The 19,663-nt window shown below is 24.9% G+C and overlaps 1 protein-coding gene across 5 annotated transcripts in view; it reads left to right on the top strand.

Moving 5' to 3' along the window:
- Window positions 1–19,663, top strand: part of LOC113550088 (small conductance calcium-activated potassium channel protein) — a 245,212-nt gene that overhangs the window by 170,117 nt on the left and 55,432 nt on the right. For all 5 annotated transcript variants that reach the window (XM_026951714.1, XM_026951718.1, XM_026951717.1 and 2 more), the window contains 2 exons: window positions 4,868–5,038; window positions 7,791–7,988. In XM_026951714.1, coding sequence (XP_026807515.1) covers window positions 4,868–5,038; window positions 7,791–7,988 — 369 coding nt within the window. The remainder of the gene's footprint in view (window positions 1–4,867; window positions 5,039–7,790; window positions 7,989–19,663) is intronic.

The raw sequence follows: 19,663 nt of genomic DNA, 5'->3' as shown, positions 1-19,663 counted from the left end.
AAGTATCTTATATCTTGTTACAAGATACACAATTTTAGTGTAACTTGTAACCAGTTATAACTAATTGAGTCATTTGCCCATATCTGGTATAACATATTATAGTCTAATATACTTTATAATATTATATTCTGCAGTTTAAATCGTAGTTATACACTAATAGCATATTATATTAATATATCAAAAGCATAGTGTTTGTATAATAATATGATGGATGCAGCGGCAATAACAATTTATAGTTTATAGTGATCGCATTCGTTCGAGAGTACTTTGATGACTATAACCGGAAATCACTATTAAGCAGCGACTCGAAAAGCAGGTAGAAAACAACGTACAAATAATTAAATATTAAAATTATACATTTATGTATTATTATTTTTATTTTTTAAACACTTTTAAAACAACATTACATCTACTTTGCAACATGTAAAAATACATATACGTGATTTATCAAACTTAGGTTTTTTCAAAAAATTCGGTAATGTACCCCAGTTTTTTTTTTTTTTGTATGGAAATCATCATAATGTGCTCAATGTTGTTCAACGTAGCAAAGTAATCGGTTTCAAACATGTACGAATGTACGATATGAAGTATCGCTCATTACGTGGGTTAGATTAGATAAGATTAGCTCGATGATAGTTCACGATTAAGATAATTGTCATTCGTAATCGTTTTCCCTATACACAAAAAGTGGTGATATTATTGTAAATTATATTTATATTTTATATTTCTGATCACAATAACCGAAAACCTGAACACTGTACGCGACGAAAAATGTACTTATAACGGCTGTTTGTTCCGTTCCTGGCATTTTTGATCACTATAAACGGCTGATTCTTATAACCAGTGAACACTATATGCGGCGAAAACTGTACTATATTTTGTGATATAAAATGATAAAAATAATACCAATCTCGTGTAATTTGGGGGGGAGGTAGTTAGCAAAACTAAACGTGCACACTGCACAACTATATTATTAAACTGCTTCCACGCTACAACCGTTTTACCACAGATTTCATGTATTCAATATAATCATTTTTGAATCACATGAAACTGAGGGTAAAATAATATGAAAATACACGAAAATATTAGGTACAAGCTATTATTATATATTTTATAAATTTGCAATGAATCATAATTATAAGTACTCAAGTGCTGCATTACAAAAAAAAAAAAAAAAACAAATATAATTTTTCTATTTCTCAAGATTTGGATAATATTATTATAATTAATAACTCATACAAAAATATGTTAAGTCCACGAGTTAAGATTTTTTTTTAGTATAATAATTTTAAAATAACTATATCATATTACATATTATTTTGCGTTAGGTCAAAGGTTTAAATTTTTTACCATCATCATTCGATTATCCGAAATAAAGAAACGAAGGCCAAATATTATTCAATAAAGCAAAACTAGTGGAAAAATACAAGGGTTCAGGACATTTACATAAACCGATCATAAATCATACTGGCGCTCAGGGCGCCGCAAGTATGGTTATTTGGTCCACCTCCGTAATTCGCTACTGACTCGTGTCCAAAGAGGTATTTGCATTGTCTGAAAAGAATTGAAATATCCATTAAAATCCAATAACCCGAATAATAAATTAAAATAAGTAATTAGCTTATGTTTTAAGATCATTTTTATTTATTACTTATGTATTATTAGTTATTATAGTTAACGGATTGGTGCTATAAGTTTAACGTACAATTTAAATGATATTAATAGTTTTAACTACATAATAATTGTTTTAGATTCTGAACTGAGCGATAAATGAAAATTGGTTTCACGGTGATGTGGGTTTTTTTGCGAACCAATTATTTAGGAGCAGTATTAGTATTGATGCCAAAAATAGGAGATACAATTACAATTAGATATATTGATATAAACCACTAATAAATGTATAAATATTTTAAAGCTAAAAGCAATGACAAAAGAATGATCTCATGTAAAAACTATAATATCGAACCAAATGTAGTTTGCCAAAGATTTTATTAAAAACGTCTAGTCACAATTTTTTATTTACATTTTCATTTGTTTTTCAAAAACTTCATTAAATTTTGGAAAATTATCATTTTGAACTTTTGTTTAAATTTTAAATTACCACCTATAGTACCTATGTTAAATTCTCGATAGATTTACGAGGTTACAGATAACATTAATTGCAAACACAATTTTGCACATATTGTTATCTATTATTGTATAAATTGTATACATAATAAAATAGAGAATTTATATAGAAGATTAAAGAAACTGAAAACTTTGGTTTTCTACTATTTAATTTGTCATTTATTTGTACACCCGTTGTATTTTATGAACACGTTTAATGTGAAAACTTCTCAAAAATGTTAGTACTTATCAAACTAACTAGAAATTTAAAGTAAGATCACACTTGGGCTCAAGTTCAATACTCTAATTCACATCTTGCTTATCATACTTACACCTTATAAATCGTATAATATGTTTACTGTTGTTTACAATACAATTATTACTTATTACAAAAATTATAATAACTTTTAATTGTACACAGTTATATAATAAACTACCTATATAGGTAGGTAGTATAAATTCGTTTATTTTTTCACCACAACAGATTACCTTAGTATGATGTAATACATATACAATTACAATTATGAGGCATATTATAGATAATACACAATTATACTTATATAATTATAATTCTTATGAAAATTAAAATTCTATTAACCTTAATTTTTATAATGAGTATTTTAACAGTGTTCAAAATAAAAAAAATTAATAAGTATTCTTTAAAAATAATTAATTTATAAATTAAAATTTCTTATCAAAAGACCCTATCGTAATGATGCCATTGAATAATATATTTCAATATTCAGATTACGTTCTCCAGATACCATAATTGCTCTGTTATTTAACCCAAGTTTCAAATTTAGCATGTTTCTATTGATTTTTCTTTTCCACTCCCGAGTTTATTTCAATATAATACACATTTTGTTGGCTTTAATATAACCGTATAACGATGAAAAAATGATTAACTTAGATAATGTTTAACTTTAAATACCTATACTTAATATAAATATACATTTTTTTAATTTACTAATTCTCCATTTTGATGGGACGTATTTCTTTGTGGATGGTTATAAAAGTAATGGGGTTTTCTGACTGTGAAAATTGAAATTGTAACTAAGTATACAGTCTGATATAGAGTAGAACAAAGTTTCTGTAATAATTTTGGAGCTATTATTAATGAAAATCAGCTAATTCCACTACATTTAAAATCGATGATATATTTTTCACATAGCTGTTCAGTGCACACGCCTAAATCTCGTATTTTTCTTATAGAGTGACCTCTTAAAAACTAATGATCCAACTGACAAGATGGACCCTAGAGTAACGCCCAACACTTAACACCCAAGAATAAATCTTGGTATAGTGTGTATAATATACTTGATGGTTTTTCCATTAAGCCATAACAAAACTATCTTTTTTACGTTTTAAAAATTATGATGAGTATTATGATTTCATTTGTTAATCAGCATTTTCTATTTATAAAAATATTTTCATTTTAATACGTTTAAAACACGATGCGTTAAAGCTTTTACCAAAACGTAAACGTGTAAGTATAATAGATTAACGAAGAATCATATTGTAAACAGTATAATTTAGCGGTATATAATATGCAATCATAAAAGTATTTATACGTAATAAGTCATTTAGTTTTTTTTTCTCAATGCTACGCTAACTATACTATACATGCAATTAATATATTAAAAATTATAGTATGTATTGGTCAAAAAGTAAAGTAATTTTTATTATCATTGATTCGCATATTTCATTTTTTTTTTTTTTTTTTTTTATCATAATGCTTTATCTGCGCATATTATAATAGAATCCTTGTTATATTTATTTTTTTTATTTAAGTTGTGTTATATATATGCTTAATAATTGTTGAGAAAAAAATCCTTTTAACTTAGTCGTGTGTTATTAAAAAATAATAATAAAAACTTTCCACTTGTAGTATCCTGCTTGCCATATATCATATTGATTTCCGGCTATTCCACGCTAAATATTATAAATAACCTATCGAATAATAGTTTTGACAACAAACCGATTGTTCGACCTATATATGTGCTTAATCGATAAAACAATATTCTAATGTATGTGTTTTTAAACTTTGGTTGACCAAATATTTTTTTTTTTTTTTGTAAATTTTCGTTGAACTTTATATAAGAAAAAAAACTCGAAATACAATCGGAATTCGGTATCTATACTACAGTTATATTAGTCTTAAATGTGCATACTAAGTAGTGAAGCCAGGATTTTGCTTTTCTGGGATGATAATTTGTTTTATGAAAGGCTTAACTAAAATCCCACATAAGTTTGATATGCTACTGATGCCATGGTTATACACCTATAAAGCTATATGTATATAACATTTTAGACTTTTACAGCAATATTCAAACAAATAGCAACATTTTGATATGGCTGCATAGCTTGTGTAACGATCATATTATAACACCGATACCATTTTTCTGAAACTTTAAGAAGGGCTTCAGAATAGCTTAATATTATAAAATTGATAATATTATCACTTGGTCCGACATAAATTCATATACGTTTTTATATGTTGGAATATAACTATATATATATTATGTAGGTTTTTTTCGTGAAATAATATTATTATATCGTATAAATATACAAAATTTACAATCTTCCAATGATTGTTTCCATTTTGTTTCAATCGTTTTGATTGAAAAATGTTGATATGATAATCTAAAACTTTTCAATTAGGAGGTGTACAGTCTGAACACGAAAAACTATTAAAACGCGTATACTCATAACACGATTGTTATCACCGTAGTTTGTCTAATTATTGTGTTGTCTGTTACAGCTGCGAAAGCATACGTCATCGACATTGTCGATCACTAGTGGGATGAAGGTTAGCGGTTCTGGTGGCCGAGGCGATAGCGGCGTAGTGGGCGAGGAAGCCGGCATAGCATTGGTTAGCATACATTCCGACTATCCCCGCTACACCGAAGAACGTACCGGGTTGGTGTGCAAGGTAACTACCTATGTTATATACTTTTAACCTTCTAATTACATTAGCGTAGATATTGTAATATTGTGTTGACGGTTGCCCCCTCCGGTCAGTATAGGTACACCAGCTGTAGAACGACGCGCGCATGTCTCGAAATTTGACTACGTAATATTTTCCGCGTCTCAGTTCTCCTGCAGCAGATAATATTATTATACCCTAATAAAATATCTTCGTATTCACGGTGCGGGGAATATATTACGAGAGCGCACGTTTGATACGTAAAACTACCAGCGAGTAGGTATGGTATAAAATAACGCAAACTCCGCGTGGCCCTCTTTTTATTATTTTTCTTAACACATTTAAAAACCTAATTTCCCCACAACACACTAGTGCGATATTAATGGACTCGAAAATATCTGACCGTAAAAATGATAAATGTTATTTTTGGAAGTATAAAAAAAAAAACAAAAACAAAAGGAAAACAATGCAAGACAAATGTAGTCCGTTCGGCAGTTCAGAAAACTTTATTCCGACAACATTCTATGATTAAACCGCAAATAATCATCATCTGCGTTGTGTAAGATTTTATATTCTTTCTGGCTCCGTCGCCGGCGGCCGTACGGCGTGGGATGTGAGAAAGACGACTTAAGAAACACAACAGTATTATAGTTTTTGGATTCGGATTTGAACCAAAACATCTACAATTTCAGTTTAAGTCTTAAATAATTATTGAAACTCAGACAAAACTACGCGTGTCCAATGCACAGTACGAAATAATAATAATATGTTGTTTATACATTCGATTAAATCGTTATAGCATTACCATTCGATGTCATGTAATCCGAATGAAAGTTTAATATTTATCGGTTTCTCTCTATCCCCCCTCGTCGTTTACAAATGACAACAACGCATACAGTACGTATATAATATTAAGTTTTGAAATACATCCGGAGTCACTACTTATATGTGAACATTAAGCAATCGATTATACTGCATGTCATACGATAACCCAAACCAATATACCATGTACATAAATATTAATGCTATTACAATGATTTACAGTATTGCCAGTGATATTCTATATTCGAAATTGACTATTTAAGTTATACATATAATCAATTTTATCATACAAATTGACTGTCAATTTCTAGTACATTTTGTTATGACTATTTCAAAACGTAAAATATATACCTACTCATTCTTTATTTTTAATTTTAAAATGCTTTAACCACAGTACCTATTTATACTACATAAAATGAAAATATATTATTATTTTTAATTTTTTTTTATGAATTTATTGTCTTACAATATTTTGTTGTTCGTTTATAAATAATTTCATGAGTAAATACTTATAATAATATACAAATTACATATTATATAATATATTTCATCAATAATTATTTCTGATATTTTCAAAATTATCGAATGATTGAATGTCAATAAATACTAATACGTTTTATCTTAACTTTACCTAATGTATTTAAATTTAAATATATTAATTAATTGTGTTGATCTATATTATAAGGATGTACGAAATAATTTTCCATAAAAGTCTAACGAGTTTTATCAATATCACTTTCTAACTATACTTAACTATACTTCCCGAAGTATTTAATTATTTGACTTATACCTATATAAAAAAAAAAATTTGTATCTAGCAAATATATTTTATCCTGAGTGATCAAATCCAAAATTAGTTGAGCTTTTAAAATAATCGTATGATATAACCGTAATTTCAAATAACCCATTTAGTACTATCTACGCATATTATTAATATTTGTATTTTGTCTGTTTATATAACTCATAATTGTATCCTTAAATTAAAATATACAGCGTTAGATACAACATAGCATAATATAATATATGCACCTCATTAAAGTTCAGTGAAAAAAAAAATGTTTTTATGCAAAATGTAACCTTTCACGAACGGAACGGAAAAAAATCTTTACTTATTCCATTTTAAACTGATTCAATTTTTTTCTACCCCTTCGTAGGTAATCACTGCCGGAATATTGAGGATTTTCTTTTTGCGTCTCGATTTCCTCGCAATTTGCTTAAGATCCTGCGTGTGTATACTGGATTAAGGTCGAAAAATCTGCTTTACTCCGGTTTCCACCACTCTTCCATCCGTACGTACAAATACGCGCGCGCCCATACAGCTGAACTCCACTCCCGTTTATAGACGTTTTACTAAAGCTCCAACAAATCGTTTGGAAGACCGAGTGAAACCTTGGGTAAAATCGATAAAAAAAAAGCTCCAGCACTGATTAGGACAGATGAACAATTTTAATGACGGTAATATCTTTTTTACGATATCCCAAGTGTTTTATTAGCATGTAAAAAAGATAAATAGTTTGTGATAAGACAAAAGTATATTTATCAAACATCAATACAATCGAGAAATCATTAATTAATACAATATTATACTCGCACGATTAATTACATCAATGACAATTAATTAAGTATATATTATTTGTACATAATATATACATAATGTCAAAATTAACCTCAAATATACGTCTTGATATAAACGTACAATATATGACTTGTACTGTAAACATCATATTATCAAACTAAATAATATTTAATCTGATTGAATTTTATAAGTAGGCTATTATAAAAATAACATTTTTAAATCCGAAAACCGATGAGTTTTTTCATATCAAATACTAAAGTTTACAACTTGAATAAATTATAATAAATTATGAAGTATAAAACTAAAATATTTACAAAATTATATTTATTCAGTTGTGTGAGTATGGTTTTTGTTTTCCAGGGTACCAGCTTAGTAGGTTCCAGTGGTAATATAACTGGCAGTAAACACAAGCCAAACGTCGGATACAGACTGGGTAGGCGTAAAGCACTTTTCGAAAAACGAAAACGAATCAGTGATTACGCTCTAGTGATGGGAATGTTTGGGATTATAATCATGGTCATCGAGAATGAGTTAGCCAGTGCAGGAGTGTACTCGAAAGTAAGTCTATAATATTATACTATTTATATATATATATATAATCGGTACGCATCCATCAATAACTAATAATATTTTTGCAGCTTAAGAATATAAAATAGTATATTTTAACAAAGAAATTATATAACATTGATTATGATTTTTTTTTTTTTTTAAATACATAATAAGCCAAATTAAGTTTTGTATTATTATTTTATTGACTGTAATAATTACATTCCCAGAGTTACTTACATAAATATTAATATTGAATGCAACATGAATTATATTGGAAATAAATATCTATAATAATTTCCTAATAAAAAAATATATACGAACGATTTTGCATGATTTAAAAATGCGAAAATTATATTGATTTAATGATAAATTAATTTTTAACCAATTTTAATATTTACAGTTGTAGTAAGTAAAAGAATGTTTTACTTGACTTCTATTCAAATTTCGTTAATTATTTAATTTTAAAAATTAATTATACGTTTTATAAGGATTACCTATAAAAAAGTGTCATATATTGTCATGATTCAATAATTTTAAGTTGTTACTAGTAAATATTAAGAATTATAAACTAACGAAGAGTTATTAGACTTAAATTATAATATCCAATTACTATGTATCCAATTAACGGTTTATCGAAATTTTTTGTTTAGTTATTAGTTATCATTTTAGTTGTTAGTTTAATATTAAACTACTATAATACATACCTAAATATATATATAGTTTTATCCTATAAATTATATACGTATACATAATAATTAATCAATGATACAAATAATCATCTAATATCAATGAAAACGTTATTGTTTTTTTTACAAGTTAACGAATAACAACTTGATTTTTAGTAAGCCTAAATAATATTTTGATTAACAATTATTATTTCTAGAAATATGTATTTCAATAGAATATTGAATAAACAATTAAAAGAAACAAAAAACAATAAAATAAAATGTGTTTTTATAAATATTAGTTTTATAGTTGTTCCAAATACTTTTATCTTTAAATTATAATCATAACTAGTTATTTATGAATAGGCATAAAATATGACACGTAACAAACATAAATATTTTTTAAATCTACAAGTTTCTAAATGGAAAGATTTATTATAGTTAATCTAATTGATGATTTCAAAAGTTAACAAAAATATGTATTTAAGATAGAAATTTACAGTGAAATAATATTATACTATGATTCTCTACTGGGTTCTGAAATATATATAAGATATAACCCGTAAAAATCTGGTAAAAATTAAACTATGATAATATTAGTTCTAGTTATTTTAGTTAGAACATAATGTTTTAAAATTGACTTATAAATATTCTCACCGCAGGACACAGCAACAATAAATATCCGGTTAAAAATATAAAAATTAAATACAAAGTACCTATACTTTTTACAATGCATTTATGTATGAAATAAATAATGATTTATAATAACTTTTCAAGAAGAAACTAGTCTTTTCTTATAATTTTATATAATACAAAAAAGTTAAATTAAGTTGCATAACTCGTTAAATAAAAATATTAATATTTTATAAATAATTAATATGTAAGACAATTGTATTGAAAAAGTTTGATGAAAAGACTATACTTAAATGTGACTATGAAGCCATAAATCACGAAAGCTCGTTAGGAAAATCGATGAAAACCCAAAAGCACAGTAGTAGACCTTTATTAATATAATAATATAACAACGAATCAAGTTGCAGCTCATCGGCTATTGATGAATGGGAAACCGTGTAATATAATACAAACTACTACACTTATTTTAGGGATAAAGAGGGCCAAAATAGTAGTTGATAACTCGGATCAAATTAAAGACTAAATTAGAACTAAACAAATACAACGGATAACATAATTGTGAAATCTATTAATTTTATTATTCAAATTGTTTTAAACACAAAAAATAATTAATTCATTAAAAAATATTACAAATAGTTCAAAAAGAATTGAACATCGGAAAATACATAAAAAAAAAATATTTTTGAGTTATTCATTTTAAAGCTATGAAGTATGATATACCTAAAAAATTACCTATATTTATTATAGATATATTTTTAACTAAACAAATCATACCATTTAAAATACAGAACTAGAAATATATTTTAACGCCATGTGTTGAACTTCGTGAATAATAGATGCATACGGTTCGCAGAATAAAATATGAACAGTTCAAATAGTTTTTTAAAGTGTTTTCGTTCAATTTTGGGCACTGTAAACTTTTAAGAACAAGTTAGAAAAAAACTTATTTGTGAATGCCATTTATTTACACTTTCATATTCTTTCTAATAACTTAAATCAAATTCTCAATACTTCGACTTCACTAGTTTTTACACAGTTTTAGAGTACTATTTTTATTTGGGTTTTGGAATAAAGCAATTTTTAGTGCATTCTGCTTATTTCTGTTGCTAATGCTATTCACGTTTAGTTTTATTTTATTTATGTAAACATATTAGTTGAATTTTTTGAAACAAAAAACTGAACTACGATAATTGTTTACACGGCAGCCTCAGGAGTGATGCTTTTCATTGAAATCGCCACCAATGATAGGAATATCATTTATATTTAAGTCTGAGACACATGATTTTAAATAATCTAGCCAGAAGTTTGGGAGGGGCTAAACACTAATTTCTTCATATGGTGAAAAAATCTTCCATACCTTTAATTAAAAATAAGAGGAGGACGTTTAAAAATTTCATCGTCCTTATCTGTAAGATAGTCATAATTTGGCATATTTACAATAGGTTTACATTTGATAAGCAACTCGAGCTTTTATTTTTTTTGATTTTGTATGTACTAGAAGATATCGGATTAGATAATATGTTAGAAGATCTGGAAAGATAATGTTTATTTGTGTACTGTATGGTCCAGCCAGATATTGTGGTGGTTTCATTTGTATCCAGACAATATAAGTAGAATTTATTTGCAGTTATACGAGTTTCCGATTAGATGTTGATTTTTTTTTAAATGTTATTGTTCATTTGAATAATTTGCATATTTATCAATATTGTTATTTTTAATTTATTTTACTTTTTTCATAGTTTATCAGAGTCGTCGAGCGAACCCAAGATAAAGCATTGCGCATACGTGTCGTCGTTTTTTCTTTTTTAATTTAATTTTAATTAAACTAAATGAAATAGTTTAACATATCCGTTTTGTGTATACAAGTTATACTTATAACTTACACTACGAGAATGATAAAAGGACAACAGTGGTAGAGGAACGAGAAAAAAAAAATTGTCATTGTAGTACTATTATGGAATATTATATGAAAAAGAAATAAGAGTATAATGAGTTGTGAACGACTGTTATAATATTGGTGTAATTTTGTATCTACAACTTACTACAATATTATTTATATTGTCAGTTCTAATAAATTAATCCTCAAAGTCAAATATAACATTACGTGTAATTTGTTATCTTGTTGTAAAATAATTATTATTAATAATACAATTAATACAAAATAAATTACCCTTAGAATAGAGACTGAAAAAATAAGCTCCATTTAGGTTTTTTTATTTCCTGAGATTTATTGTTAATGCTGAGTGACGAGGTAGGAACACTCATAACCTACTATACCGTGTGGCTTTTCATCGATATTTCATAGATTATACTATAAAATCAATTAAATTCTTTCCCATTAATACAATTTATTTTTAACCATTTTAAATGAGCGAGTTTCCTAATATTTTTTTTATTCTTAAACAGCTAATACCACAATGATATAAATAAATTGTATACCTACCTACATTTAATCGCAGAATTTAATTTAATTTAACTCGCATAGTATGCACACATATTTTTTTCTTTTATAGATATTAATGTATTATAATAATTTATATTATACACTATATTCAACATGTGTATTCAAAAATACATAGACACTTGTCTTTATTAGATGTTTATTTATTAATGTGTAGATTGTATATTAAAAAAATATTTAAAAATTACAAAAAAAAAAAATCTAATAAATTATTAATATTATACAAAACATTAATTTATTGTAATTTTCGTATACGTTATTTTTGTATAACCATACAATATTCGTAGGTAGGTACATAATATTGTATTTGATTGGAATATAGTACATTACACAGCATATTATTACGCAGCTATGCGTAATTAAATATTGATTAATTAACGAGTTATGTTTTCGAGTGTTCTATTTCTGATTTCAAATTAAATGTTAATAAACAAATATATTAATGATCTTCTATAGGTGTTTAGAACACTTAATTAATAATTAGATATCAAACAAATTTCATATACAATAATTTGTTTAAGCATCGTATTTTTTTTAAAAAGAAAACAACAATGGAAAATTAAGAAAAATATTTCTAATCCCGAATTCATTATTAATGCTAAATCGTGTGCAATTAACTAGATGTCATCATCAATAAGATAGGTCGGCTTAGGTAGATCGATTGGTTAAGATTCCACGAGCATAACATTCATCACAACGCTGTCACTATAAATAAGTTAGGCATTACCACCTTACGACACGATTAGAGTAGTGACAGGATATCTCGATCGTAAACATAGGTAATATATTTTACTGTTCGATCGTTCAGTAACAATAGAGGAGAAGAAAAAATGTTTAGTTCCTGACGGAGATCAATATGGGACATTCTTCAACGAAACTATAATTCCGTTTGTAATAACGTGTTATTTGAGGCATTTTGTCTTTTTAGTTGTTATACTGTCAATATGTAAGCAAAAAAAAAAAAAATAAATAAAATAAAGCTACAGTAAATAAATTACTGTAGAAAACACATAAAAATATAAAAATATAATTAAATATTGATAACATGCAATAATAGTATGCACAGTTTATATTTGTGGATATGACCACAACATATCAATGTTACAAGACCTATCACAATAAACACCCAGGTGCCTATTGGAAAAAAAAAATGTAAATACAAATAAATATTAGATAAGTTCAATCAATATTACCATATTTAAAATTGTCTGTCATCCTTTCCACCAATCCAATTGGTTCTGTTCCATATCTCTAAATCTGCTAACCATTATTGAAATAATAAACATTTTTGCCGAAATATTTTTTAGCTAATTTAGACCCTTCTTTTTGTACTCTCTAAATACGAAGTCCATTTTACATGTCATACACTTTAACATCCATTTATATTAATCATTCAGCCTAGCTATCATAGGTATAACTTGTCTGTACATTTTAATGTCATCTATATTACATTAAAAAAAAAAGGTAGGTACATCATAAAAAACTAAAAAATATATGCTAAATTAAAGATTTTTTCAGAATAAAATAATGACGTTTAATATAATATATTATGGTTTAAATATATATATATATATATATACACATACACATAAATAATTCTAATATTATATAACCATAAGTAAAATACTGTAGAATTTATCTAAACGGCTTTCTTTGTTACTTTTTTTTATCGTAAATATACATAAAAAAATCTTCATTTTTATCACGAACTAGTGTCAGTTTTATTTTTTTCTAAGTATAATATAACAATTTAAAAAATAATGTAACATTATATATGTATTACACGTGTAGAATAAAAATAGTTTTATTATTTATAAGATTTTGCAAGGTAATATATAGACATTTTAAAATAAGAAAACAAGATATTTTCCTTTAAAGTGCTTACATCATTCAAACATTCAAATATTAAACTGCACCATTAAAAACAAATATCCTATAAAACTATTTTTATTTAAAAAATAAAATGTAATTATTGTTTTAATGAATTACCCAAATGTATAAACATTTAGTTGAATATTTTAATTACCTATTTATGTTTTCTTAAATGATTGACATTTTGTGTAAATATAAAATTTAAAGTATTTATAACTCGAAAATTTAACAATTTTATAACGCCATAAGATGATATAAATTTATTAATTTATAATATATCCAAAAATATATGGTCTCTTATGTCTTATAAATGCATTGTATTAATATAGTATGTGCTTAATTAATTATCAGAGATGATGAATCAATACAAATTAAAATAACTAGTGTTATTTCAACATTAAGTGCATTATTTATAACATTTTTTTTTTCGTTTATAAGATGTATATCATTTATAAAATGTATTTACAATAAGCATAGTATGTGATCATAATAAGTTATATATATCTACGAAAAAAAATATATTTAAGGAATTACCCACCAGTTATACTTTTGACGTTATTTATATAAATATTTTTTCAATTATTATTTTTTAAGTTAATACACTTCTACTCCGATTTATTTTAAACCTCGAGAGAATCCAGAGATATTTTTGGAGTCAAGAGCAAAGACAATGTTATTCAGCGATTAAGAATGGTTTTCGAAGTTGGAACAGATTTTTCAAGAGTTTGTTTGTAAATGCCGTTACTCTTGAGACTGTTTGAATATTGAAGTCGGAGTGAAGAGATTAATTTGAGATATAAAAAAATGGCACATTTTTAACCATACTAATATAATATTTATTGAAAAGTTTGTATTTCATTAGTAATCGATTTCTTTGTAGAACTTAGACGCCTCAAGACAATAATTGGCTTTGAAAGGTTTTATTTAGTACAAATTTATTTTTAGACTAAATTATAAGTGCTTTTTTGAATAAGGGTGATGAGATTTACGTCTGGATTTTAACAGAAGATTTTTTTTTCTACCAAGTCCCGCTCATGTTATATGATTTCAGTAATTCAATTTTTTAATTAATTTATGATGAACAATTTCTAGTTTACTATATTGTAAAATTGGAATAGTATTGTAATGGGAGTTTGCAAACAAAAAATTGGAAAGTTACATTATTTCACCTAGTAGTTGCATTATATCGTTGCGTTACTTTTAGTGTATTTCGAACTATCGAAAAGTAGAAAATGACATCAAGTTTATTGCTTTCGATATAAAATAAGATACTTAGTACATTTTAAACAACACTTTCAAGAATTTTTTTAAAATATACCATAATAAATAATAAAAACTTTCCAACAGTATGTTTTAACAAGAGCCAACCTTATTATTTATTGTAAATATATATTTAAAGATATTTTCACTTTGGATTTTCTTTACAAATAATGAGCTTCACAAAATAAATCTTGATTTATAAAACAGTTAGCAGATTGCTAAAGCAACATTTTACCTGAAGTTTTAAAGTTATTGAAGTAAGTTTATAACAATAATATTTCTTACAAGAAACTATTGTATTTTATTTAAATTCAATTTAATACAAAAAAAAAATAATAATTTATGTTTAACACATTATTTAAATTCATATATTATATTATATACATACCATATATATTATATAATATAGTTCTTAAAAATTATCTAAATTATTATAGTATTATTATGGTATTATTTTTGTTAAATTTAAATTTGTTTTCAATATTAAAAACCTCAGTATTTGACTTATACATTTAAAAATTAATATTTTTTTTATTATTTTTGTAAAGACTTGAATCCATAGATATTTCACAATTAATTACCTTACTATGTTATGTAGTAAGTATTCATTCCTATGGGGACATTATTATTATGGTATGTTAGACGTTCGATTGACGATAATATAAGGTTCAAAAACTACATTTTTACTGCTAGAAAACAATTACGATTCCAGTAGAGAATTATTTTTTATGATTCAAGTAATAAAAAAATGTCACCTTAATTATTAAATATAACGTAATGTTACATAAATATGTTTTATTTTTTATTTACAATTATTAAATATTGTTATTTTTTCTATTAATGTCTTAATTTTTTTAGTACAAACATATTAGAAACCTTTTTATATTGCCTATTCTTATTGTTATAACTATTAAATGGTGGTTAAAAAATTATTTATTTTTTCCGAATTTACACTGTACTATCATTTCCTCGTATATGGTTAACGATAATAAAAGTTTAGCTCTACTTTTAAGTATCCAATTTGTCACAAATCTCTTCTTTTTTTGGTTTTTATATTATAATTTTGGTTTTTTGAAATGCAACTGTTTTTAACGACTGAGATATTAAGGAAATAGATAAATCCATTTATATCTTCTGAACATAACAAGTATATTCCACAGGAATTTTTATACTATTCCTTAAATTTGTTGTCAGTAGTACGAAAAAGCTATTTTGGAGTCTGGTTAATGAATCTTTGAAAACATAGTATCATATGTGTCACGCGAGGATCAGTTTCTAAAGACTTTAACACTTTTCCCATAAAATCTCATAGAATTGCACTTATGAGATTATAAGATAGAAGCCATACAAATTATACACAAAATTGACTAATTAAAATATGCATACTCGTGGCACTCGTGCATAGTAAACTTAAAATTCTATAATAATAATATTATTCTAACAATGAAATTAAGTGTATTATAAAAGTAATTAATATTTTTTTCAATAAATTACAATTTTTTTTATTACCTATAAGGTTATAAAGTATAGCATATTATTCAATTGTCAATTATAGTCAATATTTCTCAAAAATAATTAAGTAAATAATGTATATTTTGGATATTATTTTACATTCTAATATATAACAAAATCAATTATAACAATTTAAATTAGTTTCAACTTATAAAATAATATATCTAATATAAAATATGAATAAATCTATAAGTGTATAATATGGTTGAATATTGTTGAAAATAATTCAAATAAATTAAAATTACTCAATCCAACTAATAATATTATATTAATTATATTGTGAATTTAACTATATAAATGTGAAATTAAAATCTTTGTACAGGGTAAACTCTGGAACTACTTACGAGATCTTCTTGATTTTTTTTTTTTAAACGAAAGATTATATCACAGAGAAGGTTTCTCTGTGTTATTTACTAATTAAAATAAACGTGTATATTGTATAAATTTTATACCTATAAAAATACATATACATGTTCTCGATGCATTCCGAAACTACTCAACCGATTATTATGAAATTATGATCAATATGTGTAATTTTATCTCGGTCATAAGATATGATAGTTTTTATCCCGATTAATGACATCAAATTATTACCTCTTTATTATATTTAAGACTGGGTGATTATTTAATCGATTATTTTCGAATAAAAGATTATTTTGAACAAATAATACATAATTGGTTAATCGATTGAAAAATGCCACTCTAGTCGGGACACTTATGTAAAATTTATGTGTCAGAAATATCATCTATACACCAAATCAGAAAACCAAAAATAGTTTTTATCCTTATGCTAAATGTTAGCATTATAGGCAACGAAACTTAACGCGGGTGCATTTTATACGGGCGACCAAGTGCACGGAGACAGCTAGTATAATATAAGTATAAAACATAAAAATATTTAAATTCCTATTATATTTTTAAGGTATAAATTAATTAAGGTAAAGCACAATTTATTTGTGGCATAAATAAATAACGTTTGTAACAAACATATATTTTTTAAACTAATAATAACTATTTTTCAAAATTTCGATTTGATTCTTTTTTTTTCAAACTATTAAATTAAAAAAAAATTACCTTAGTTCACGTGACTTATAAAAATATATTTTAGACCCTTAACTATTAACATTAATCTATTCATTACGTACGACTTTAGTTTATTTATTTGTTATAATATAGACACATACTTTAAATTCTAATCGTTTGAAAGATTAAAATTATTTTAATCATAGTAATGCAATTATATATGAATGCATGAAACTTCGATTAATTAACAATACCTACAAACGTATCATTTTTAAACACTAGAAATTATTATAGATTAAGTTTATTTTCCTTTATTTATAGCTATGTGAAATACGGAATATTTAATTAAAAGTACAGAGTAATTAATGATTCACATACCACGTGTAATACTACCAGTACACTTCAATACCAACAGCAATGAAAAATCGTTTTAAATAATGATAAGAATATAAATTACTTTGGTCTTTCAAAAACCCCGGGTATTATTTATCAAAATTTACTCACAGTATTTCCATGAGAAACCGATTGTCAGTACATTTCGTTTCACAAAACTGCACTACAGAGTAATTCAGCAGCTGTAGCTGTCCAGGAAACTAAGACGTATTGTCATCTTACATAAATAGCTCATCGTTTTTGCTTAAATCAAGCTTACATGTATCTTAGTCTTGACGTAATATAACATTAACGATTTGTCATGTACTTGAATTTAAAAAAAAAAAAAAAAATTTCTCAGTTATACTTAGAGAAAAACCTCATTAAAATGTATTGGTTATTTTAAGTATGCCTAACTATATTAAATACAATTCTCCAATTTAATTTATTATTTTTATTTTATATGTAAATACGTAATAGTAAAAATATAATTTATATTTATAATATTTTTATTATTGAAAATATTTGTATTATTACTATTATTTATATTATTTGTTACAGTTTTTCAATATTTTTATTTCAAAAACTGAGCAAAAATATATTTTAAATACAATTTTAATCTCATATTAATCAATACTATTTATTTTAATATAATTTTTATCATTCGTAAATTACAAAAAACAAATAAATAAACATTATTATAAAATTAATTAGTAACTGTATAATTACACTAGATATTATAATATAATTTACATTTTGAATAAATAAAGTGCAAGTGTTTAAATAAGTTTACTTCAAATATGTTAATTGAAAAAAATGATGATAGATTGTCCTAATATACTATATAAATTAATAAGAAAAATAATTAAAATATTTAAAACATGGCTTCGATCGATGGCTTAAACTTACATACTGTAGAAAGTTAAAATTATAACCATAATATTATATTTCCATAACCTACAGTAGGTATTAAAAAAAATAATTGAAATTTACGTTTAAAAACCTCAAATGTTAATATTATAATATCATATTAATTCACTTATTTAACATAAAGCTTTTAATTTTTTTTTATTTAATAGTTTCCGTTGCATTTCATAAATCAATAAATTAAATAACGATTTAAAATAAATAAATAAATAATAAGAAAAGAATCATGTGGACAACATAAACGCATTGCATTAAAAAAATCAATTTAAATAAATTATTTATACTTCGATGCTACTCAATAAACGTCTTGACTGCATTAGAATTTCAACAAACTATATAGATTTATACGAAATGTTAAGACTGAATGTTATAAAACAATTATATTCATACTCTCGAGCACTTATAAATATTCAATTTTTTTTAACAATTAATGTATAAATATTAAAGTACGATACAAAATATTAAGTAATAAAATAACGAATGATTGCAAAAAGTAATTTAAACATAAGTAAAATGTATAAGCTTAAATTACATATAAACTATTATTTCAAATCTTAAATCTTTCACTGTTCATTATAGTTGATTATATTATTGTCTAAGAATCTTCTAAAAGGTTATTAGTAAGCATTATAAATAATACATAAAGTTTAATAGTACATTTTATTTATACGTTAATATGATAACAATTGTAGATACCTGCCTATAATAGTATAATAAACACTATTTTAAAGAATTTATCTGATTTTGTTTAGGATAATAATTGAAAACATTAACCTAAAAAAACACTATTTTTTCATTTAAAAACCTAACACGAAATGATAATTTTCTATATTTTAAAGTTCAAATACAAGGCAAAATTAATCCTATCTGGCACCTACAGTGTTATCGTTGATTTCGGGTTTGTGATAAGAACATTTTAGTATGTAACTCAACACCGCTTTGTTCGTTTATGAGTGGTT

This window comes from Rhopalosiphum maidis, chromosome 4 (assembly GCF_003676215.2).
Source record: "Rhopalosiphum maidis isolate BTI-1 chromosome 4, ASM367621v3, whole genome shotgun sequence".
NCBI lineage: Eukaryota > Metazoa > Arthropoda > Insecta > Hemiptera > Aphididae > Rhopalosiphum > Rhopalosiphum maidis.
The sequence above is the reverse complement of the archived record's forward strand: the minus strand, read 5'-3'. Positions and strand labels throughout refer to the sequence as shown.